The following is a 26,105-nucleotide window of genomic DNA, read 5'->3' as shown; positions in this document are numbered from 1 at the left end:
ATTTCAGATACATTAGCATCTACTACTAAATTTTAACCTGGAAAATAATTTATTTTACTTTAGGGAGATTTCGTGCAACCTCAAAAATTAGTTCATTATGCATAATTCTTAACACTGAGAAACAGGAGCACTTGGACAAAAATGGCTGCCAATTCTTATATAGAGTAAATTTCTGGTGAAGTCTGATGCTGAATTCAGGGGGGGGGCACTTTCCCAAGGAGTAAGAGATGAATCACCATTGGGTTCTTGGTATGTAGAAAGATACCCAGAAGGGATCCTCCCTAAAATGTCACAGGATTTATCTCTTAGTTATGCAATATGTGCTTTAGTCTAGCAAGATTCTTGTCTAGGGGTGAACAGCAATAAAGAAACTACTCTGAGCAATTCATTGTGTTATTCTTGGCTTTTTGCACCTGACAGAATCAGAGGACACAGAAGAGTATTGCCTGGCTTAATGCTGATATTAACAGACATAGAAAGAGCTAAGCATAAATTTGAAGTTCAAAACACAGTAGAACTCAGGCAGTAGAGATACAGGAAATTCAAATAGAAGTAGATGAAGAATTTTAGTAAGTTTATTGAGGATATAATCTGATATTTAATTTTTCTACTTATACTGTCTTGTTTCATGCAGCTGGACAAGATTATTAAAAAAACAAGAACTATGTTGATTTCAGTAAGATATATTACTAGTATGGCATAAATACAGAATCTTTGTAACAAGAATTTTCTAGCCTTCATTTATAGTGAATTAATTAAGGCAGAATCTCTTTGAATGTGTTGATGTTTTTGTTCCACAGCTGAGCTCCTGATCATGACTTGCCTCTTTTCTATTGATTATTTATGCCTGTGTCCACTTCCTCCTTTTCCATCCTCTCCCACATGTCCACATAATTATACTAAACTTATGTCCTTTGAGTTCAACAAGTCCATACTTAAATACACTGACTTGATCAGACACTGTTCAGTCGTAGGTAGAGAATGTATCTGTTTTAAGTCACAGTTTAATTCAAAACTGTGATTTTAAAACACAAATTATAAATAGTAGAAACTCTACCAGAACATCCAAATTAAATCCAGTGTCGCCATATAAAATGAGATTGGCTTTAGTCAACTTTCACGATGAGAGCTTTTCCCTTGCTCCCTTCATGCTGTATCACTTAAATATGTATTGGGGAAAACATAAGTTCTAGGTAGGGCATCCATGGTCTAAGTATTTTCTTTTCTGATGCTCCTGATTCTTAAAAATTAGAAGTGCTCATGCATCTTATAACGTGCCACTCCCTTGTGTATTCTCTGAAATATATATTGACAGCAGCAACAATATGTGGGAAGCAGCAGTTTTGATGAAGGAACCCCTAAACAGACACTGATACTTTCTACCTTCTTCATCTAGAAAGATAATGGCAAGCTTATCAGCTTGTGATCATTTGGAGATGATTATAGTGGATGCTGCAGAAGGCATATTGGTGATTCTTTCATCTGTCACATGTTACATATTGCCTGTGGCTTTTCAGCTGTAGATCCAAGAGATGTCAAGTAGATTTGGGGCTTGCTATTTGTCCCTGTGTGTGTGTGTGTGTGTGTGTGTGTGTGTGTGTTTGTATGTATATATGTGGAACGTGGTGGCTCAGTGGGTTAGGACGCTGAGCTTGTCGATCAGAAGGTCAGCAGTTTGGCGGGTCGAATCCCGAGTGCCGTGTAACAGAGTGAGCGCCTGTTACTCGTCCCAGCTTCTGCCAACCTAGCAGTTCGAAAGCACGTAAAAATGCAAGTAGAAAAATAGGGACCACTACGGTGGGAAGGTAACAGCGTTCCGTGCGCCTTTGGCGTCTAGTCATGCCGGCCATGTGACCACGGAGACGTCCTCGGACAAGCGCTGGCTCTTCGGCTTTGAAATGGAGATGAGCACCGGCCCATAGAGTTGGAAACGACTAGCACGCATGTGTGGGGGAAACTTTACCTTTACCTATGTATATATGTGTGTGTGTGTGTGTATCTGTGTGTATGTGTATACACAAACACACACACATATACACACCCTTCATATATAAAATGAATGTAATTACTATTAGATCACTAGAGCAGACAAGCCAATCGAAAGCTATCACACTGTTTTGTAGAACTGCACAGTCAGCTACTGCACAAGCTGGGACTTTTTAGTGGGTCAAGAAATTGATAGAAAGGTAACAATAAAAGTAATAATAAAACAAATGAAAGAGAGGTAAAGAAGGGTAGGGAGGCACTGATCACCAAAGCAAACAAAGTATGTAACTACACAAATGTGTGCTTTAAAGTAGAAGAATAAAGAGGGGTGGCATGCTCATCCCATCTCCTCTCTTGGTTAAGAAATAGGAAGATTAAAATAAAATAAAATAATAAAAATAAAATTAAAAAGTAAAGATGAGTTCAAATAGTTGAAAACTCTCAGATCAAATCTATCTATTTCTTCCCAGTGATGATTCTAGGAAAATGAAACGATTGGACAAGATTCGGATACAAGCCAATAACACACGTGTCATTCATGTGTCCCTTTATATTTTCCAGATATCTCTTTCCATATTTCCTGAACATTATTATTTTTTCTTTCACTATTGGTAGGCAATCAAGAGTGGCTCACTGTCTGGTCCACACAGCACCACTTTCAAGACCTCCTGTAATAGGAATGTGCAATTTGGAAAACTGAGCTAGCTAGGGTTATGGTTTTATTAAACAACGCTAAGTTTGTATTACAGAAGCAAAATATCCCAGAAGGAAAACTGCTATTTCCTTTCACCTTTTTCTTCCCAGTCGGGTGCGTTCAAGCCAAATTCTCATAGTTATGGATACAGATTTAATGAGTTTCGTGCCGCGTGGGAGTTAATGCTGTGCATTATGGGAGGGGGAGGAAACATCTCATTTCCTATCTATGTTCTACAAATCATTCCAATCTCCTCTAGAGGGTCCATAATGCTGTAAATCCGGGATGCCCAACATTGGCAACTTTAGGGCTTGTGGACATCCACATTGGACACTCCTGCTTTAAAGAAAGCACTCTTGTTCTACCTCATCTTGTCCTGTTTTAGCTATAAGGCTAAGTGCAGACCTATGTCTAAGTATAACAGAATTATTGTGTACACACAAAAAACTATGAATAAATTTCCATTTTAAAAGGAGCAGTTTGAAACTTTCAATATTGCCTGACGTTTTTATGATATTATCACAAGTTACTCAGTTCTCACTCCTATATCTTGTTAGACTGAGGCAATGGGAAATAGAGTTTAGATATATATATTTTTTTAATGCAGTGCTTTTAATTCACATCATAATGTGCTGCTGGCTTGGGGTTCCAGATGACACATCCTTTTTACTTCTCAAGCTTCTCTTTGCAGTTTACATGCTGTTTATGGGCATTAAAACAGCTTTCTCTGAATATCTGTCTCTAAACTTCTGTATTAATTCTTGAGGTTTTTATGTTTTTCACAGGAGTTTATTTGTGCTTATCCTATTTATTTTATTGTCAGGCAACACCAACAGTATCTTTGCACTGGACTACATCAGTGGTGCTTTAACTCTGAATGGGCCACTGGACCGAGAAAACCCTTTTTACAGTGCTGGATTTATCCTTACAGTGAAGGTAAGAGAAAAACCTGGGCCACTGGCTCAGAACACCTCAGAGAGAAGAGAAGAACGTAGACTTTCAAAAATTGATTGTGGAATAGTTAGTGATATGCCTGACCAATTATGTGATAGCATTTCACCAAGGTGCTAATCTCAACAATGGCCTTTAGTATTTAAATGGGAATGTCATGGTTCCGATAGATGAAACCAGTTAAAAGAACTTCAAGGCAAGGAATTCTTCCTTAAAGAAGATTTTATTAGGAAACAAAGTATCGGCACTTACATAGTTGAACCCAAGAATGAGATTTCCCTCCTCCCAGATACAAAGTAACAAATTGCAATTCCCTCCCCACAAAGGCTGTCATAAATTACATTCACCAATTAACACAAAACGTGGGCTTTTCTCTCCGGCCCTTAAGCCCACCAAAACCTTATCAGAGCACGTCCTTGAGTTCTGACACTTCTATATTGTTATGGCTAGCTAAACCCTTTGCCCCATCCCTCCCTTCTACATCTGAACTCTAAAAGAAGTGAAAAAACAGGTTAAAAGCAAAAGTAAAATGGCTGCTGAGTCTCCGTTGTCAGAGCGTGGACATCCATCGTGACAGCATTGACAGGGAACTTACTAGAACATTTCAGGATTGTAGGCCAGACTGAGAGGTATTAACAAAATCTCTTCAGTATTTTTACCAAGGAAATTATATGGCCATGTCTATGACATCACAAGCAGACAATCTCAACTCAAAGGAAATTGTATTATTAATAAGATAAGAACATGAGAGTTAAGACGTCTGGCTAAAAACCAGGAGACTGCGAGTTCCAGTCCTGCCTTAGGCCTGCAAATCAGATGGGTGACTTTGGCCCAGTCATTTTCTCTCCCACTCCAGCCCAGGGCTGTTGTGGGAAAAATAGGAGGAGGAATATTAGGTATGTCTGCCACCTTGAAATATTTATGAAAAGCAATAAAGGCAGGAGAACAATAAAAATAAACATCTAATCCCCATGGAATTATTAAAATTTAAGGAAAAAAAGCTAAAGAGGAATATCACATGAAATGAAAATGGCAGACGTTTTGGAAAATTGGATTTTGAAATGTGGCTTAGATGTGAAAGCTGGAGAATTGGTAATATTTTCCACCTGTACACCTGAAATGTAGAAATAAAATCTTGGCTATCAAGAGCATAAACAAAAGATATTGGGCACTCATGGCTAAAAAAAGACCAGTTCATGAGTAGTCTCCTGGAAAAGATACATTGTAACATGCACAAATATTGGTTTGAATTTCAGAAAACAAGTTTGTTGTGTACTTTTTATTGATGCTTTATTCTTTTCACATATTTGGCTAAACCACTTCTGCCTTTCTAATTTTTTTTGACATGTTTTGTACACAAATTACAGTAAATTACAGTTTTATAATCATATGTGTCCACTACAATTAAAGGGCTTTCTTGTCTGATGTCCAGCTGTTAAGAGTCTGAGCTACAGATGGGCATTTCCAGTTATCAGTTACAGGGTGGTCTTGATTTATGATCACAGAACTTGGAACCAGAATTTCTGTTGCTAAGCAAGATGGCGATTAAGTGAGTTGTGCCCAATTTTGCAGCCTTTTATGCTGTAGCTGTTAAGCAAATCATTGCGGTTGTTAAGTGAATCACATGGTCATTAAGTGAATCTAATTTTCCCCATTGACTTTGCTTGTTGGAAGCTGAAGGTTGCAAATCACTTGATTCCAGAAGGTTGCAAATACATGCCGGTTGGCAAGCACCCAAATTTTAATCACATGACCCTGGGGATGCTATGATGATCTTAAGTGAGAGGACCGGTCATAAATCATTTTTTTCAGTGATCATTAAACCAATGTTTATAAGTTGAGGGCTACCTGTACTTTGTGATTAACCCAGTTTTCATTATCTGCAGGCTTCACAGGCCAGTCTGGTTACTGACACAACAGTCTTCACCCATTCTAAATGGATTTGTGTATATCAGAATCTATCCCACGATGGGATATTAACATTCTTTCAAAACTCCCATCATGAGATATATTTTACCAATATTGAACGTTTCCTAGAAATACTTGCTTGGGTTTTGACCACCACTCACAAACTCAGCAAATTAATAGATATGCTGTCTAGTTGGATGATAGTGATACAAAAAGAACAAGCAGTACAGGGGTAACAAAGGATGCACTGGTCCTTCTAAGGAAAATTAATACAGGTAGTCCTTGACTTACAACAGTTCCTTTGGCGACTGTTTGAAGTTACAATGCCACTGAAAAACTGACTTATGAACGTTTTTCCTACTTATGACCGCTGTACCATCCCTATAGTCGTGATCAGTGCTTTTTTTGTAGGAAAAAGAGGTGCTGGAACTCACATCTTGTTAATCTTTTATTTACCTTTCGCATATAGTCAATCACTGTACACACACTCACACATGTCAGTTGTGTAATGAAACATAACAGTCGTCGCCCGCAGTAAGCACTCAGCACGCAACCACATGACCAATCACAAGCCGAGCAGTGCCCGAAGCTGAGCAGCTGGATAAAGTACTCATGCTGTTGTCATTCAGGGTCAGCCTGTGGGGTCGGCAGTTGGGTTGGACGATTCAGAGGAGGAGGAGGAGGGGGGTTTTGGAGAGCCTGCAGAGGACAGTTCTGAGGCTTCGCAGAGCTCTCAGCCAGGCCCCTCTCATCTGGTTACTACACAGACCCAGCTGTGTGAGCCTGAAAGCGTGGATGAAGATGACCCACAGCTGGCCCTGTTCAAGGACGCCCGACGCAGGAGGCAGTCAATCAGGAATAAACAGAGGAAGGCAATGGGGCACCTCGGAAGGAGGCAGAGAGAAGCCACGCCTTGAACTGTTTAAAAGGGGAATGTGTGGGAGGGCTGGTTTGCTGAAGGCAACCGTTTGAATAGCTCCTGTTTCGTGGTTCGTGTTTTGTTCAGTTTGCTCTGTTTTGTGTCAATAAATTTGGCAGGCTTAGTTCCAGCCTTTTGTAAAGGGGTTGTCCCTGCCTTTTCTGCAGGGCCGGTAGTAGGCTGGAACAGAACACATGCATTGGACTTGACACACAAGCAGCCCGCATGCACCATTTTAATGATTTTGCCACTGACCTGCTACGCTCGACAGGGCAATTCAAGTCCATGTGTACCAAACATCCAATTTCAAAAGTTACTTGGAAAATCTGTCAAAAATGCTGCTGGAACTCCATTCTGGTGAATTCTATGACAAGAAAAAGCACTGGTTGTGATAAAAATTCAGGCCCTTAACAATTGACTCATATTTATGACAGTGTCCCTGCCGGGCTCATGTGATTCCATTTTCCAGCCTTCTAACAAGCAAAGTCAGTGGGGAAGCCAGATTCAATTAACAACTGTGTTACTAATTTAACAACTGCAGTGATTCACTTAACAACTGTGGCAAGAAAGGTCATAAAATGAGGCAAAATTTGCTTAACAAATGTCTCACTTGGCAACAGAAATTTTGGGCTGAATTATGGTCATACGTTGAGGATTACCTATCATTAATAGAAATCAGTTGTAAGAAAAATAACCATTAGAAAATGTTGCATAACTTTTCAGTCCTCATTCCTAAGAGTAAGATCTTTCTTCCCCTCTTCCGGGGTCTTTTTCATATCTGCTGATGTTAGATAGGAAAGAAACCAAGAACAATCCTTATATTTCCCAAAATGATGGAGTGCTTGACGATGGTGATGGAATTTCTGCAGTCCCGTATCCCACCAGTTGGTACATGATAACCAAATGGTCGTTATTAACTTCAGATTTCTTTTTTTGGTCATCTGTGAGGCACCAATAATATTTGATGCTCCTCAGAAGAGCCAACTTAGAGAGAGGAGGAGCAAATCAGCTTAGCCAACAAATACCCAAAGAGCTCTTTTTTCAATTCTGCAAGCCTCCCTCCCTCCATCACAGATCTTTAATTAAAATCAATATAAAGCTGGAAACATATTTAGTGAAATAAATTCTACTGAGACGGAAGGGATGGAGGTGGGAGAGAGGGCATCTGCTACAAAGTTCATTGATTAGGAGGGTGTAGCATTTTCCAAAAAAGGAATGGTCACCCCCATTGTCTGCTGACTAAGGCAACACTTTGTCATGGAGAGAAGTTGGCATGCAATTAGTCCATTTGACCCCTATCTTAAGTTTCGTTCAGTGGAATTCTAAATGGTCAATATGCTATTATTGCTAGGCCTTGCTCCTTTCCACAATTCCTTTTTCATTTCAGTTAAAGACAAAGCTGACTGAGACAAACAAAGCCTTTGTTTCAATAGGGAAGAAAATTCCTCCCACCCCTCCCTCTCCCTGTTTGCTAAATATGAAAGCTGGTTTTCTCCCATCTGTTCTGTTCCAGCCTACGACCGGCCCTGTTTGTGTGACAGGGACAACCCCTTGTTCCTTTTGACAAATTAAGAGGCTGGGGAAGTCTTTCAAACAAAAAAGCAGCAGAATATTTTCGTCAATAAATGATTCAAAATATCAGACAAGAGTCAAACAGATTAGCAAGAACAGACCAGGATTCTCTTTGAATGTCTCCGAACGGTTGCCTTCAGCAACCAGCACCGCCCACACCTTCCCCTTTTATTATCTGTCCCAAGGCGTGGCTTCTCAATGCCTTCTCCTCCTTTCACTGAGTTGCCTCATAGTTTTTCTCTGCTCAGCTCTGCTGGATTGCCTTCTGCTTCTAGCGTCTCTGAACAGATTCAGCTGTGACTCCTCTGAGTCCGACACCTCTTCCTCACACAGCTGAGCCTCATGAGGAACATGACTGGAGGGGCCAGGCTGAGAGTCCTGCAGTGCATCAGAGTCTCCCTCTGACACTGAAGGCTCTCCAAATCCCTCCTCCTCCTCCTCCTCCTCAGATTCCTCAGACTCAGCTGCTGGGAGCATAGGCTGACACTGAATTACACCACCACCAAATCCTAACACAACATAGACAAGGTGGGCAGCACATAAATCTAATCAATAGTTATTGCCTTCTCTGTTTGTTAGTCTGCAAGTGCCTGGGAAGTTATGTCCCTCAAATGTTAAAGAAGGATATTTTATATTCAAAACTTTTCGAGAAGGGATATACACCAATATGAAGTTGGCATGGCTGTTCAGTTACAACCCCTCTGGGTGGGATCTTACATAAAGTTTCAAAATTTTGCTATCCTCTTGTCTTAGAATCAGCAGAAAAAATATGCCAGCATGAATTGCACTGTCCTACTTGCTGAGCCCTAACTTGACTCCAGAATTAGGCTGCCATTCTTATGGTTTTAATATGGGACAAGGGAAGAAAAGTGATTGGTCAATTCCCCCGATTCCATTTCCAGTTCATCTGTCAGAAGGAGGAACCTCCACTAATCCCTCTCCGTAAGCCAGGGTTGAGTGAAAAAGACTCACCTGAAGTCATCCAGAAGGCTTTGTGCCTAATGCTGGCAGAAAGCAGAACTCAATGTCTCCTGGTTTCTAATCTGGCATCTCCTTAACATGTTGGGAGGTGGGGTTGAGGAAGCGTATTTGGATCTTTGAGATTTAAGCTGCCTTTCAATTGTCCAGGTTGAAGGTTATAGGCCTGGAGCAGTGACTATTTCCGAACTTGGGTGTAGTTCCAATCTGTGTCTGAAATAGCTCGGCTGGCAGAGGAGGGATGTGCGATCTGGATCATCCCACCCCTGCTCTCTACACCTGCAACCTACACACCTACACACCTACATAGCCTATGCAACCTGCATAGCCTTTCTTTCTGTATTACAGAATCACAGAGTATTGTCTTACAATCAATACCCGATTTTTTTTGTTAGCAACAAAGATTAGATACTTTTGGAAAAAGATACATTAAGGCAGGGGTGTCAAACTCAATTTCATTGAGGGCCGCATCAGCATTGCGGTTGCCCTCAAGGGGCCGGGTGGGTGTGGCCAGGGTGGGTGTGGCCTACTGGGTGGGTGTGGCTAGAGTGCGTATGGCCTACTGGGTGGGCGTGGCCAGCTCTACATCGTTGGCATCAAGGGTGCCTATGGGGGGCCTGGGCAGGAGTGGGGCAGATCTGAGGGTCTCTGGCAGAAGGAGGGTCTCTGAGCCAGGGCCAAGACAGCGGGGGCCGTTCCCTCACTGTTTCCAGGATGGCTTCGTGGGCCGCATGAAACCACTTCGCGGGCCGGATCTGGCCCCCGGGCCTTGTGTTTGACATGTTTGCATTAAGGAATAAAGTTATATATATAATATACAAAAAAAATACATTTACTTTTAAAAGGCATGATTACTTTTATGTAACCTAGAGAAAGTTCTAACAATAAGTTACCATTCAGTTATACACGTTAGTTCAATACATTAGTTTATTATCAAGAAGATATTAACCCCAATGAACCGAGTACAAACTTCCTCAAAATGTTTGTGCAGTTAAGCTGGTTTTGAGAAGTCCCCCCAAAATTTTTGGCAGTATTTTCAGAATATGCCCTTGGCCAGGGGTAGGCAACCTTGGCTCTTTTATGACTCATGGACTTCAACTCCCAAAATTCCTGAGTCAGCATGGCTGGCTCAGGAATTCTGGGAGTTGAAGTCCATGAGTCATAAAAGAGCCAAGGTTGCCTACCTCTGCCCTTGGCCTACCTAGGGTGAAGTGAAAGAGACTCACCTGAAGTCAACCATAAGGCTTTGTGCCTAATGCGGGCACAAAGCACAACTCAATGTCTCCTGGTTTCTATTCTGGCATCATAACCACTACAGTGAACTAAAAAGCTCTCTTAATTAAGCTTAATCATCTGCTTAACTTCTTCTACACAGCTTCTATTGATCTTAGTCACATAGCACTGATTATATGAAACATAGCTAAATCTAAAAGAAAATATGATTTACTGATGACGTCTACAGTTTCTTCAGCTCTTTTTGAAATTTTATTTTCACTTTATGTATTCAGGGAACTGAACTAAATGATGATCGGACACCTTCCAATGCCACAGTGATGACTGCCTTCAATATCCTTGTTATTGACATAAATGACAACGCTCCTGAATTCAACAGTTCAGAGTACAGTGTGGCTATTCCTGAATTGGCCCAAGTAGGCTTCGCTCTTCCTCTTTTCATCCAAGCGCAGGATAAAGATGAGGTAAAACACGAACAATTAGGATTAAATCATTCTGTTTTGATTGCCTGAATTCTGTTCCTAACATTTTTCCTTCGTATTTTACATAATAGAATAAAGATAATCTGGATAGTTAAGATAATTAATTGGAATAACATTCCATATTATTTTTTCTAATTTATATTTATTAAGAGAATCACATTATAGCTGCTATGTCTAAGTCAGATTTTAGTACATATTGATTTATTACATCTTTAAAAGTCATATGTATTTATTATATCTTTAAAAGTCTTCCGAATTATGAAACAAAATTCTCCAAACAATTTAGATCAATTTTTTTTAAAAAAAGCAAAACATTATTTATAGTTGCCATTTATAAAACTCAGCTCTTCTGCTAATTTTAATTTCCTTCTGCTGTACGCACATTCCTGCATCTTTGACAATTTGCTGTCATAACTGTAATCAGTTGTTTGCTATATAATCCATAATTGCATGGAAATAATTTTTATGATGTATCAATACTTTGTGGTTAAGTTAGACTTTCATCAAGTAACCGTGTAGTGTGGAAAATGGCTGGAGTACTTTTCAACATCTGCATTTTTTTAACCCGTGGTTCTGTCTTTAAAATGATGATGATACCATTTATGTTACCTAGCAGATACAGTGACAGTTTTTGTGCAAATAAATGTTTTCCTTTCTCAGGTTGTTTGGATAAAAATGTACAGCTTTTTGTTCTGGTGGCAATAACATGGAAGGTTTTTCATTGGGAGTCTTCTATTGGTTCATATGTAAGCCTTTAAAAAAAAATTCAGATATATCACCTGGAATTAAACATTCTGACTACGTGGAAATCAGTGACAATTGGAAAATGTTTGAGATTTCACCTACCACTGGGGTTCTTCTCATTCTTTTATATCTATGCTCCTTAAACATCTACTGGTCTCATTGCATAACAAGTTAGCTTTCATTGAGAAATCACTCGGAAGTTGATGATACTGTATGTGCTTTTCTCCTGTCCAGCTGTTAAAACTTGCATTGTGCTCACTTGGAAAACTGACAAAAAAGAAAGTTTATTTCCTGTGTGATTTTTATCAAGAAGTTCCCTTGAACAAAAAACTTGAGATTTGTCCAGGTTGAAGGAGACGTGCTATAAAAGTCCATTAGCACAAAACTAGAATTTTCTCCTGTCTATTCCTTTGCCAGTGACAGCTTTTTATTTCTCCTTCATATCAGAATATTTTGGTCCAGTGAGAATTCACATCTGTGGGTATCAGAAATGGCCCAGCAACAACAACCAGCCAATCAAACAGCCTGAAACCAGACCATGACTCAGAAACATCCAGGAAAGCAAATACCCACGCCAATTTACATCACACTAAAATGTATTTAAGGGACGCGGTGGCTCAGTGGGTTAGGACGCTGAGCTTGTCGATCAGAAGGTCGGCAGTTTGGCGGGTCGAATCCCGAGTGCCGTGTAGCAGAGTGAGCGCCTGTTACTCGTCCCAGCTTCTGCCAACCTAGCAGTTCGAAAGCACGTAAAAATGCAAGTAGAAAAATAGGGACCACTACGGTGGGAAGGTAACAGCGCTCTGTGCGCCTTTGGTGTCTAGTCATGCCGGCCACATGACCACAGAGACGTCCTCGGACAAGCGCTGGCTCTTCGGCTTTGAAACGGAGATGAGCACCGGCCCCTAGAGTCGGAAACGACTAGCACGCATGTGCGGGGGAACCTTTACCTTTACCTTTTTAAAATGTATTTAAAGGCCAGTGCTCTGACAGACGAGCACAATTCAGAGCGCACTGAAGATGTCCGCCCGAATGGAGACAAAACATTTGCAGCCAAATCGCCAAGCTCAGAGATCAAACCAATAGGTTTTTGGACTTCCTCTGCTGGCTTACTTTCTGCAGCCCTTGCCATTCTGGTGATAGTAGACAGGGATCAATGCAGCAGATAGCAGATCAAGTGCTTTTGCAAAATGGCAGCATTGTTGGTTTTTATGTGACTCAGTGTTGGGTCAGCTGCCACTACTTCAGTTTATTTCTCTTCCTGTTTCCATTCCTTTCTCTATGTTTTATCTATTTCTCTATCCTCTATCTGCTAGCCTAAATAATGGGGAAGGGTATGCTGACATCATGAAGTCCTCTCTTGCTACAAGTCTTGGGGAATGCAAAATGTCCTGCTTCCAAATATGCAGAATAATTAGTCCCCAAAAGATGGGTTTTTGGCCTCAGTACCATGATTGTATGTTGCCAGAACATGAGTGAAGAAATTTGACTTGGTCATCAGTCTTGAATGTCATTCATATCAAGTAAAGGGGTTCTTTAGAATTTTGTTTTAGAAGTTATTTAAGAAGGAGAGTGAGCATCATACCTCCAATCCATGTTTTCTCTTGCATCCATTCCTACCTTTATCTTTTCTTCATGTGGACCACTTCTACTTGGAAAGATGAGGTTAGGCTTATTGTTACCTTCTTGCATTGTCACCTTTAGAATGGCTGGAAAGTCAGATTTATTTTTTCATTTGTATGTTTCTGGCTCATGGGATATTCCTGACTCTATTGATACCCCTCATTACTTTAATTAAATTCAATGTATTTATTTATTTATTTATTTTATTTTAATTCCATTTATATCCCGCCCTTCTCCGAAGACTCTGGGCGGCTTACAAGCTTAGCAGTAGCCTTCATTCTATGTATATGCCTGCTTGTTAGGGCTTTCACACACACCCCTCAAGCGGCATTATTACAAAGTCAGCTTAATTGCCCCCAACAATCTGGGTCCTCATTTTACCTACCTCGGAAGGATGGAAGGCTGAGTCAACCTTGAGCCTGGTGGGACGCGAACCTGCACTAATTGCAGGCAGCTGGTGTTACTTAAGGAGGCATTAGCCCACTGCTCCACCAAGGCTCTTTTTGTATTGATCCAGTAAACAGACTTTTCAGTAAATACGGCATCAACTAAAATACAATGCAAGAAAAATGCCATTCTCTAATTTTTAAAAAAAAAAAGTCAAAGGAATGGCTAGAAAAAAAACTTTGTATGCTAAAATTTACATGAAAAAGTGGGGAGAAAAAAAATCAGCTGAACTTCTAGGATGCAAAATAATCCATGAGTGTATTAATTCCCAAAATCTTCATAAAAATAATTCAAAAAAATAAAACAAATCTTTATTTACTGTGAGTCACAAGGAGATAATCTGTTGAAATAATTTATATATAATCTGATTTAACATTTCTATTTAAAAAACCAGTTCCCACAAGCACTATGCACATTCCTAATTTAAAGAATTACTGAAACCACATGGAGATAATTAAAAATATGTAAATCCTCTGATGCTCTGGAATAATGTTGTTTTCATCAGTATTCATCAGTATTTAGAAAAAAGAAGTTGTCTCCTTCTTTTGTGAATTTATTTTGCTCCTGGAAACTCAGTTTAATTTAACTGGATGTCCTAATTAGGAGGAAAACTGTATAATAGATTATGAGATTTTTGTTTTAAAATGTACATTTAGCCACAAGGAAATTGTGAATACTTCATGAAAAAAGGAGCAATTTAACACGGATGCTCCAGCTGTCAACCACAAGAATAGCTTCTCCTCAAGAAAATTCCATCTTTGGGGTTTTTTTACATTGGGAAAATGTTTCAGATATTTAAAGTCATTGTCACCGTATCAATTGCAAAACTATTACTTTATTCCAGGGGTGTCAAACTCAATTTCATTGAGGGCCGCATCAGCATTGCGGTTGCCCTCAGGGGGCCGGGTGGGTGTGACCTGGGTGGGTGTGGCCTACTGGGTGGGCGTGGCTAAAGTGTGTATGGCCTGCTGGGTGGGCGTGGCCAGCTCTACATCGTTCGCATCAAGGGTGCCTATGGGGGCCTGGGCAGGAGTGGGACAGATCTGAGGGTCTCTGGCAGAAGGAGGGTCTCTGGGCCAGGGCCAAGGCAGCGGGGGCCGTTCCCTCACTGTTTCCAGGATGGCTTCGCGGGCCACATGAAACCACTTCGTGGGCCGGATCTGGCCCCCGGGCCTTGTGTTTGACATGTCTGCTTTATTCCATTTACAGACAATGCCTAAGACCAGCATCTAAACCTCTAGCCACCTTTAAGTGATTACATTTCGGTGATCATACCCATTTGGAGATGACCTTTAAAGATTAGTTGTAATGCAATTTATTCATTTGTTAGGTTTATCCCAGGAGATCAAGGCAACTGGCAGATGATTCTCCTTCATTTTTCTCCCACGTCAACCCAATGAAGTACTTTGGGCTAAGAGAGAATGGCTGGCCCAAAGCCAACCATGTTTAAAGAGCTAAGCAGAGATGTGAACCCAAGTCTCTCCAATCCTCATCCAACACTTCAATTATTATACTCATGGATGTAAATCTTTGGATTCAGTAGTAATCCCTAAAAACTTAGTTATTTCCCATAACAAGAATTTTGATTTTTTCACAAGACCTCTACTTTTATTCCCCAGGGATTTTCTTTCATGAGTTAGAAGAGGCAATTTTTCTTTTTAGTGGATCCTTCATGGTGTGCTGTATATAGTTTTGGTTGTCACATGATCAACCCGGTTTTTGTGAGCATTGTCAGTTCACCAACAGATGAAGCATTTCCTGTTTGTAATCATCACAAACAGGAAATCATCTATTCACAAGAGCAACCTACATGCAGATAACTCATTACACTTTATCAAGCAGATTGTACATGTAGCAATTTGAAGAACTCATAGTCTGAAAAAAAATGGCTTTTATCTGGGATAATTTCCTCAGTTGAACCCTGTGAAAACAAAATAATATTGCTCCTAAATCAAACCAAAGGCCCATTTACTTCATTTCATATTCAGCAACCACCTAGATTGTTCAGTTTTATTTTAGCATTCATCAGCCTGCCCTTCAGCCTGCAAGGATTTCTGCAGAAGCTTACATAAAACATAAAAAGTCAATAAGAATAATGCAACCCAATTTAAAGGGGACAAGAATTAAATAAGTAATTTATTTATTGCTATAATTGATCAAAAAGCAAGCAAAGAAATGGTCGGCCTAGGAAAGAAACAATAACACAAAAATAGACACATTAAAATTTAATCTAGATAAACAATGATTCTAGACAGTCCTCTAGAGGTACAACTCTAATCTTCCAAAAGATTATTTTGTATCTAATAACGACATCCGGTATCCATGCTGAGGCTGTATCCGTGATACCAATTTCCTTCTAATCTACAGTGTTTTGAGCCCAGTGATCTATGAAATCTAAAAGCCAAGATAGGAAAAATAGAAAATTTTAGAAAAAGGGGTTTCTTAGACATCCATTGCCAAAAACAAATTGGAAACACCCCCCCCCCAAGTTTCCTCCCTTTTTTTCCTGGCTTTTAACCACCATAGCAGATGGAGGTCTTCAAAACTTGAAAGTCTGCAAATGTTTGTTAAAATTAAATTTACCTCCAGATTAACACCGCTATTGTTGGTTCTCCTGTGTGAGTGGTCCATGGTTTTCCAAACCAGCAGTATTTCTATTGTCACTGTGTAGAGCAGGTGAGTGGGTTTGTTTGTGTTTTATATACACAAGAGCATTCACAATTTTATTCTGAGGTTTTCAATGTTTGTAATACATTGCAAAATCTTAAAAACAGAAGTTAGCTACTGATCAGCTAGGGGGACTACACACTGAGAAATTTGTGTGGTCGATTTATGCCTGCATTTTAATAGTTAATGAGAATATTATAACCATGTCCTTATATTATTTAAACAATAAAATGAAGTTCTGGATAAACATGGGGCATTTTTACATGTCTTGGCACATGGCTGGTCTTCTCTGGTTTTGAGGGTAAAAAGAGATTGCCTAGGCTAGTAATTGAACAGGAAGCTACCTGCACTATAGGCTAAAACTAAGGAGTAAAAAAATATATAGAAAAAGGAAATGGCAACTTTCTTCCAACTATGACCAAGAAAACATGAATATACTTTTCCATAAAGTAACCAGCAGTCAAGCTGACTCAAAGGAAAACTTTGGAGGAAAGGAAATAGTTCTTCAAATATTGTACGGAGGAATGCAAAGGACATTTCATTTAGTGTAAGTGATTGATAGTTAATGTATAGTAAGATATAACCCTGAATGTCCTCTGAATTTCTTCTGTGTTGGAACTTTTAAGCTCGTAGATCAAATTACAAGTGGTCCTTTGAAAGAAAAAAACGTTTCATTTATAGTTAACTTAAATGTTTTTTTACGAATGTTTGTAGAAGATGAAGTGTAGTGGAGTCTTTTATTTGTGATTGCAATTTGTCAGTGTAATCATAATGATTGGATAGTGTTCCTCTCATTCCAAATGCAGTTTAACCAGTTCGTAAAGAAACAACAAAAAATTCAAATGACATGTAAAACTGAGACAATTGCCTTGGAAATGGAAGCATGCTTGTCAGCGTACCAAACTGTGTCCTAGCAAGGTTATAAATAGGTATTAGCACTTCTGAAACTGTAACGCTGAAAATGGGAATGACACAGGTTCCTGAAATGAGCCTATGTATCGAAAGCCAGGATTACTCATCTGAGAAGTTATCATTGTGAAATGAGAACAATTTTATAGTATTTCTGAAGTAAATTACAGGTAGTCATTAATTTATGACCATCCATTTAACAACAATCTGGAATTACGAAAGCCACAGAATGGATGCTTTATGCCCCATGGGGCATAAAGCATGGGGGAACTATGGCCCCTTCATGACTTGTGGACTTCAACTCCCAGAATTCCTGAGCCAGCATGGCTCAGCATGGAAACCTCTCCCTTTCTCCTCAGCATGGCTGGCTCAGGAATTCTGGGAGTTGAAGTCCATGAGTCATAAAAGAGCCAAGGTTGTCTATCCCTGGACTAGTCCCTTTTCAGCCACCAAAGCTCCCTGCGTGATTTTGGGCCAACCATTTTCTCTCAGCTCAGTCTAATTTACAGGTTTGTTGTTGTTATTGCTGTTGTTGTTGTTGTTGGATAATATGAAGGACATCCCCATGAAGCTGTCTGTCATGTGCCCTTGGAGGAGAGGTGAAACATAAATCTAACCAAACAATACATAAATGAACAAAATATAACAAAAATAAATAAAATCCCCATCATAGTAAGATTAGAATATTTGAATTATTAGCTACAAGATTATTTTTTTCTCTCCTCTGTAACCTTTTCCTTAGAAATTACTAGCTTAAAATACTTTTAGGGTATTAAAATATGGAATTAAACCTCATGTGATCACTTTTTCTGACCTTCAATGGGGAAGCCAGATCCACTTAACAACCGTGTGACTAACTTAACAACTGCAGTGATTCACTTAACAACTGCGACAAGAAAGGTCATAAAATGAGACAAAACTCACTTAACAAATGTCTCAGCAACAGAAATTTTGGGTTCAATTACAGTCATAAGTCAAGGAGTACTTGTAGTTGTCGGTCAAGGCAGGAACAATGACTGTCAGGTCAATGACAATGTTGTGGGGCAGCCAAGTGTGTCTTTATGAGTACAACTACATTTATACTACCTTTTTTCCCAAAAGAATAGCAGCATCTTCCATAAAATCTTGAATTCCTGTTTCTGTCACCTTTGATCACTAGCTATGCTGGCTGTGTCTGATAGGGTTTGGAACACACAACATCTGATGGTCACAAGTTGCCAGTCCTTGGGCTATGGAGAACATAAGTGGAGCAATTTTACTGCAACCTGATGAAACCACCATGAGGTAGATTAGGCTGAAAAATGGCATCTTTCTCCAGGGCACCCAGTAAGCTTCATGATGGCTCAGCATGGATTTGAGCTGAATGCCGTACCCACAGTGGTTTGATTCCGTTTCATATTCATATAGTACTTCCACAGGGATTATGTGATCCAGGTACCTCCTTTAGAGAAGGAAATTTGACGGTCTGATTACTTAAAAGAGCTTGAAAGCTTTTGCTCCCATACTCACAACTTGAATGAAGTCAGCCCTAGCATTGGGACCACTAATCTGGGTGACATCAAGAGAGCAGTCAGAAATCCAGCCTTGAAACCCAGAATACAGCTTTGCCTACAGAACATAACATTATCAATAAGCTTAATCAGTAAACAATGACATATATTATCTGATGTGTAAAATGTGTGTGATTATATGCATGTACCCATGTAAACAGACAACACACAACTATTCAAAAGTGCACAACGTGATGGTTTTGTTTTTCTTTAATCCATATATACAGTAATGTAAAAGCATGGCAGGGGTCTTGATAATAAAGAATAAAAGACCGCTCTCTAGTATCCTTTCCCCAAAGTGCGAGCTGTCGATCGGAATGAATTAGATTTCACAGAGGGATTTGCAGTACATGGAATTAAACAGCAAATTATCCTTAAAGAGGGAGAATCAATCATTTGGAGCAGAGATAAGCTGAAGGCGAGTCAGCCTTGGATTGATCCCGTCTGTGCACGCATGGATGGAATTCAGCAGAGAGCCTGGGGCCAGCAGAAGAGAAACGGGGAATACTTGAGCCCAAGACAAAATGTTCACTTTGAAAAAAAAAAGCAAAAATGTGAACCAAATGAAAGTGAATTACTTGGGCTCTGGACGCCCTTAAATTGCAGGTATGCATTTTTGAAAGGAAGATATGCTTATTCAGCTTAGCTGTGAAACTGTGGCAGCTTTAACTTTCAGTCAGCCAATGCTGAATCTTATATGTACATTCATAAACTTGACTAATGGTACACTGCCAATCACATTCTTCCCCAGGTAGTTATTTAGGAGGATTGCCACACTGCTGTTTTGCTTCAACTCCATTCTCTCAAAATCAGTTTGAAGGCAATCTGAGATTTTCTTCTCACAAAACTGAGAATGAGGGGCAAAGAATCCTGTTTATGTGCTAAGTTGCTGTAGGTCCAGGAGATGTAAATAGTTCCTTACCCACCACTCAAAAAAGGGAAATAAAAATAGTTTCTTGCATGTGCTCAAAGGAAAATAAACCTAGAGATCATTACTTTACATTGCATACTTTGGTCTGGTAGTTCTTTTAAAAATCCGAGTGGTTGTTGCAAGGAGGAGCTGCAAAGCCATCAAACCGTCTTTTTTTTCTTGATTTCTTGCTTGGGCATTTTGAACTAGAAGTCGGAAGACTGGAGTGTGGGAAGAGTTCCAGAAAGGGGGGAAAATAGGTCATTCCCAAGATCCACTAAGTTGCTGCATTCCAAAGAAAAGAGTAATTTTACTGTGGTTTCAAATATAGCCAGAATCTCAAAAGTGCTTTTTTCAAAAGGCAACTGGACTGTGTTTTCTTGAGGAAGACATTCTGATTCTCATCCAAGAAGCTTCATCGGTTCTGGCAGGATGGTAGGGGTGAGGAAGGATTAGTTCTGGCAGGATGGGGGTGGTGGTCATCTGGTCATTAGCATTCTCCCTGAGAGCTGTTGAGACCACTTCAGGGTTTATCTGTGCCCTTGGGGTCACCTGAATCAGGGTGCAATTGGTTGCAGAATCTTCTTGGAACTTCTGAGAGGGCTGCGCTGTAGACAGGAAATGTTGTTGTTGTTGTTAGTTGCGAAGTCGTGTCCGACCCATCGCAACCCTATGGACAATGTTCCTCCAGGCCTTCATGTCCTCTACCATCTTCTGGAGTCCATCTAAGCTCACGCCTACTGCTTCAGTGACTCCATCCAGCCACCTCATTCTCTGTCGTCCCCTTCTTCTATTGCCCTCAATCTTTCCCAGCATGAGGCTCTTCCCCAGTGAGTCCTTCCTTCTCATTAGGTGGCCAAAGTATTTGAGTTTTAGCTTCAGGATCTGGCCTTCTAAAGAGCAGTCAGGGTTGATCTCCTCTAGGACTGACCGGTTTGATCGCCTTGCAGTCCAAGGAACTCGCAGGAGTCTTCTCCAGCACCATAGTTGAAAGGCTTCAATTCTTTGGCGCTCAGCCTTTCTTATGGTCCAGCTCTATCATCTATCATAGGCCATAGCCCAGGGGTTGGGGACCCCTGGCATATATCATATTGCTCAGTTTGTGTCTGGATTTTTTATCCTTGTGTGGACAAGCTTCTGCCTTAGTGTATTTTCAGATTTAAAGTTTGTATGTACAGTATGTTGTGTTGATTGGAAATTCTCCTGAGCTTTTCAGACATTCCTGCAATGTTTGGAATGACAACATTGCACTGAGCCAGAAATAAATCAACATAGTATTCAGATGTAGATTTTGGGCCAAAGTTGATTCCCCCCCCCCAGTTTTTATTAGTTTTATTCATTTATAGCATAAAATGTGAAAATACAAAAGCAAATAGTAGATGACAATAGTAGAGAAAAGGCAAACAAAAAAGGTGTGAAGAAAGGGAGGGGAAGCATCAAAAGGCATTGATTTCCGACTCTCTCTGTTGCAGTAAAATCAGACATTAAAATCAAATCTTAACTTTTTACATTTTTATAGTAGTATGCACTAGCCATTTCTGTATTGGCAAACCAGTCTAATCGCTAAAACCCATGATCGTAATATCATTTTTTTTTCTACCTCAAGCACAAAGTCCAGAAGTGGTTTCCAAGTAGAAACAAAAGTACTTATGTTCTTTTCTTTTATCAGCACAGTCAATTTGGCCATCTCTGCTAATTCCATCCACTTTTGTAACCATTCGTCCATGGTAGGAATCGAGGCATCCTTCCACTTTTGTGCATAGAGCTACTTGCTGCCGTCACCATATGTAAAATCAGAGTTCCAATTTTTTTCCCCCAGTTCTCTTTCCATTAGATCCAGAAGGAAAGTTTCTGATTTAATCTTTATGTTCACTTTAAGAATTTTCTGCATTAATATATGAATCCTACTCCAGTATTTCTTTGCCTTATCACATGTCTACCATAAATGATAAGTTCCTACTTTGCATTTACATTTCCATCATTCATTTGCAATACCTTTATACATTCTAGATAACTTATCTGGTGTTAAATACCAGCGATACTTTATTTTGTAAAAATGTTCTTTTAAGTTATAATTTAATGTGAATTTTTAAGCCTTTTGTCCACATATTCTCCCATTGTTCAAGCATCCCATTAGACCCAAAATTACTTGCCCACTGGATCATACAATGTTTCACATGTACATTTTCCAAATTCAATTTTAATAACTTTATATATACCTTGGCAATTATATGATCATCACTACCACATAGTAGGATTTCCAATTCATTTTTAGCAAACTCAAAACCATGCCCCCTTTTGTCTAATTGCAATCTTTCCTTCAGTTGTTGATATGTAAACCAGCGACAAGCGTGACCTTCTAATACTAATTCTTCCCTAGACTTGAGGATGGAGTCTCCAGAATTGAAACATACTGTTTTACCATACGTCCACCAGTCCGGCTTCATCACCATTTCTTTTCTAAAAAAAGCTTCTTGTGGGGATATCCATAGGGGCAATTTTGTAAAAAAAAAACCACCCTCATTTTATATTTATTCCAAACTCTTAATATGGTGCATCTAATAAAATGATTATTAAAATCAACATTTACTTTAAATTTATTGCACCATAAATACACATCCCATCCAAACCTTAATTCATGGCCTTCCAAATCAAGCAGCCTCTTATTCTGGAGGTTTCTAACAGAGTCCTCAAGATCTTTATGTCTGACTTTTATGGGCTCATGGAGATCAACTCATTTATTTCAGTAAGAGGCAAATACACTAGGGGTTATTAGGGTTTTATAAAACGGTACTTTTCTCACACTTATAAACCCACATATGTACAGTTAGGTTTGCACATGGGTTTAGAACAAACAATAATTGGTTGTAAGCCATTATGTATAAATCCCTATTGTCCAATGGTAAAACTATATCATGACATCCTGTGATATGTAATCCAGTTGTTCACAAAGGCTGTTTTGAAATGAAATGTGGAATTCATCCTGAAGCATCTTTCATATAATGGCAAAATGTTCATGCTCTCTAAATGTATATCAATGCTGATCCAGAGTCTTACCCAAGTACTAAGAGCTGAGCGAGTCCCACAGATTAACAGCACTGTTTGTATTATTTTACCCCAATTGCAATTTCCTTCCTTCCTTCCTTCCCTCCCTCCCTCCCTCCCTCCCTCCCTCCCTCCCTCCCTCCCTCCCTCCCTCCTTCCTTCCTTCCTTCCTTCCTTCCTTCCTTCCTTCCTTCCTTCCTTCCTTCCTTCCTTCCTGAATCTTAGATGTTCACTTTCCAAAATATTATATAATGCTTTGATAAATAGAGATAATTCAAGCCAGCAAAGTCTTGATGTAAAGGACGAGTATCTAAAATCATAATTTCCACAAAGGCTATATGGGCTTGAAATACCCAAAAACCGGTTCTGTAAAGAGAAAAGCTGTGGCTAAACTTTTAATTTTATATTCGATGGGATCAGAATAAGACTGACAATCTGCAGCATTAACTGAACAGGATTCTCATGGTCATCCTGAGATATTTCACACATAGGTGATGGACGTTGCATAGCCATTACAAACCATCTGTAATTCATGGTAGGAACCCTTACATTAAGAAGGCATTCATTTTACCGCAAGTCACTTGTATGCGTTTGTGACAGACTCTGAGTACTTGCTCTTCGAGAAACTTCTCCTTTCTTCATTATGAACCAAAGAGAGACCTTCTTTAAGTTAATCACAGCTTCTTTGTTATTGAACAAATGGTGAGAAAATCACTAGTCAATCATCTTAGAGTCTAAAATGCTGCTTTTGTAATGAAGTGCACTAAAATCATCTGCTAATCTGTTCTCTTTTTTTTTAGTTTGTGGTCTATTTTTTTTTAAAGAACAAGGCTGACGAAGAAAGAAAAAAAACACGTTTAGGTGTTGTTGTTCTTTTCTCCCGAATATGTGGTCAGTCTTCATTCTTGATTTGGCTTCACCTAACAAGGAAAAAAATGGAATCTTAAAGTGAAAGAACATGTAGACAGTCTGATTTTTTTTTTTAAAAAATGAAGTCATATGAGGTTTGTGTTAACAAACCTTCTTGCATCAAACGTTTCTTACTAGTCCATCTATATATTTTTTTTAATTACATTTATATCCTGCCCTTCTCCGAAGACTCAGGGCGGCTTACAAGCTTAGCAGTAGCCTTCATTCGATGTATATGCCTGCTTATTAGGGCTTTCACACACACCCCAAGCGTCATTATTACAAAGTCAGCTTATTGCCCCCAACAATCTGGGTCCTCATTTTACCTACCTCGGAAGGATGGAAGGCTGAGTCAACCTTGAGCCTGGTGGGATGCGAACCTGCAATAATTGCAGGCAGCTGGTGTTACTTAAGGAGGCATTAGCCCACTGCTCCACCAAGGGGATGTACTTCCAATATTGTAGTTATTTATTGGGGTCAGTGAGTAGAGTGAGTATCTGTGCACACATTTTGGCCATTCATCTTCCCTGGCTGTATAAACATGAGACCCAATGAGTCTTTCCAAAGAAAAAGCTTCCTACAAGCAGAGTCGTGATTATGGAATTCCGTACAGCGTTCTTCCCCTTGTTATCCTTTCTGTCTTGTCTACATACAAGGGAAAAATATGCACAAATGTTCCCTCAAGTGGCAGATCCATGATCATCGCTTTATCCATGTCTCCTTCTCCCAGGGGGTAATTACCTGCAATAGAGTTTTTTGTGTTATTCACAAGTACAACCAAGAGTGTGATGCTAGTGGGGACTGTAAGAGAAAATCAGCAACCTTGCTAGCCTGCGTCTATGAAGGGAAAGGGGCGGGAACTCCACACCTGTTTTTTTCCATAAAAGAGGACTGTACTCTACATCGTATTTGAAATATTTTAAGAAGGGAACTGAGTTCGTTTCTAAGTAGCACGCGGCTTATATTGCTTATGCTTTTTTGTTGATTTTTTTTGGAAAAAAACAAGCAGCACCAAACAACGCTGCATTCGGTTTACCTCTGGATCTGTAGCATTCTGCAGTGAATCTTGGTCTCACACAAACACAAATCTAGGCAAATAAATGACTGACAAAACCAAATCAATATAATTTGATTGGTTAACAGTTTCTGCTTTTACTGAAACATTTCAACAAGGCAGCATGGATTGGGTCCTCTCATTCTATTTGAATGAGCATCAAATGGTTTTGGCTGCACGTTCGTTACTCATTAATGCATAAACCGCCCTGGGTCCTACGGGAGAAGGGCGGTATATAAGTCTAAATAATAAATAAATAAATAAATAAATAAATAAATAAATAAATAAATAAATAAATCAAGCCAGATTTCCAGGAAATGGGAAAAAAACAGGACCTCTTTTTTCTGTGTTGCATACAGATCAAAGCTATCCTTCCTATCCTTAATATCAGGGCCTGGCATGTCATGATAGAAAGTGCAAGCTCCAGCACTATTTTAAAACAAATGCAGTTGAATTTTCTTCTATAAAATAAAGATTATTGGGGGATGCAGCTCAGCATTATGTGTGGAATTATGTTGACCTGCCTGGGAAAAGGGCAGGGATCAATGATGGGATTCAGCCGGTTCACACCACTTTGGCAGAACCGGTAGCTAATTTTTTTTGTTGCCCAGGCCCAGAATGGACTTCTGGAAGCAGCATCCACACAGAGAACCAGAGAACCAGTTGTTCACATATTTGAATTCCACCTCTGGCAGGGATGCCAGATTCTGTGGGGAATATTCTGAGGAAGAGAGTAATAAGGGATGATAGCAGAGATGTCTGCAGATTATGGCTAAAAAAAAAGAGTTTCAGAGGGTGGATCAGGATAGGAATAGATATAGGCACACAGAGAGTCCTTCTACTTGTACAAATTTTATTTCTGGACACTAAGCTTCTCATGCCAATGAAGTAGTGTGAGCTAATGTTATATACAAGTGAAAATATTATTTACAAAACCCACCAAGTGCAAAATAATACATAGAGACATATAATACCACAAATTAAGTCCTAACCTATTTAATTTTCCTCTCTTTCAAGTATCTTTTCCTCACTTCCAACTTTATTACAGCTTCTTCTTCCTCTACTGAGACTGGAACGACCATGAGTTTTCTCCTGGCTGTCTTGCTGCCAAACAAAAGCTTTGCTCTGTTGATACTTTGCAGGTGATCTTCCACTTATGACCACAATTGAGCCCAACATTTATGTTGTCAGAAGGTTGCAAAAGAGGATCACATGACACACACCCCTGGACACTGCAACCATCATAAATATTGTTGTCAAGTTGTCAAGCATGTGAATGTAAATCACGTGACCGCAGGGATGCTGTAACAGTCATAAATGTGAAAAATGATGATGTCACTTTTTTCAGGGCAGTTGTAACTTTGTTGTAACTTTGAATGGTCACTAAATGAACTGTTGTAAGACAAACAACCACATATAACCATGATATTGCTTTGTTGTTTGTACGCTGAGAGCTTAGGCATTGAAGACTAATTCCTTGTGTGTTTGGCCAATAAGGAATATTCTACAAGGAGGTAGAGTGAA

At 39.6% G+C, this 26,105-nt stretch overlaps 1 protein-coding gene across 1 annotated transcript in view; it reads left to right on the top strand.

Annotated features, from left to right (window-relative positions):
- Nucleotides 1-26,105, top strand: part of CDH23 (cadherin related 23) — a 375,051-nt gene that overhangs the window by 42,338 nt on the left and 306,608 nt on the right. The window contains exons 3-4 of the mRNA XM_083364767.1: nt 3,504-3,616; nt 10,517-10,705. Coding sequence (XP_083220893.1) covers nt 3,504-3,616; nt 10,517-10,705 — 302 coding nt within the window. The remainder of the gene's footprint in view (nt 1-3,503; nt 3,617-10,516; nt 10,706-26,105) is intronic.

This window comes from Vipera ursinii (genome assembly GCF_947247035.1).
Source record: "Vipera ursinii genome assembly, chromosome: 5".
Classification (NCBI taxonomy): domain Eukaryota; kingdom Metazoa; phylum Chordata; class Lepidosauria; order Squamata; family Viperidae; genus Vipera; species Vipera ursinii.
This window is presented reverse-complemented; position numbering and strand designations above follow the sequence as displayed.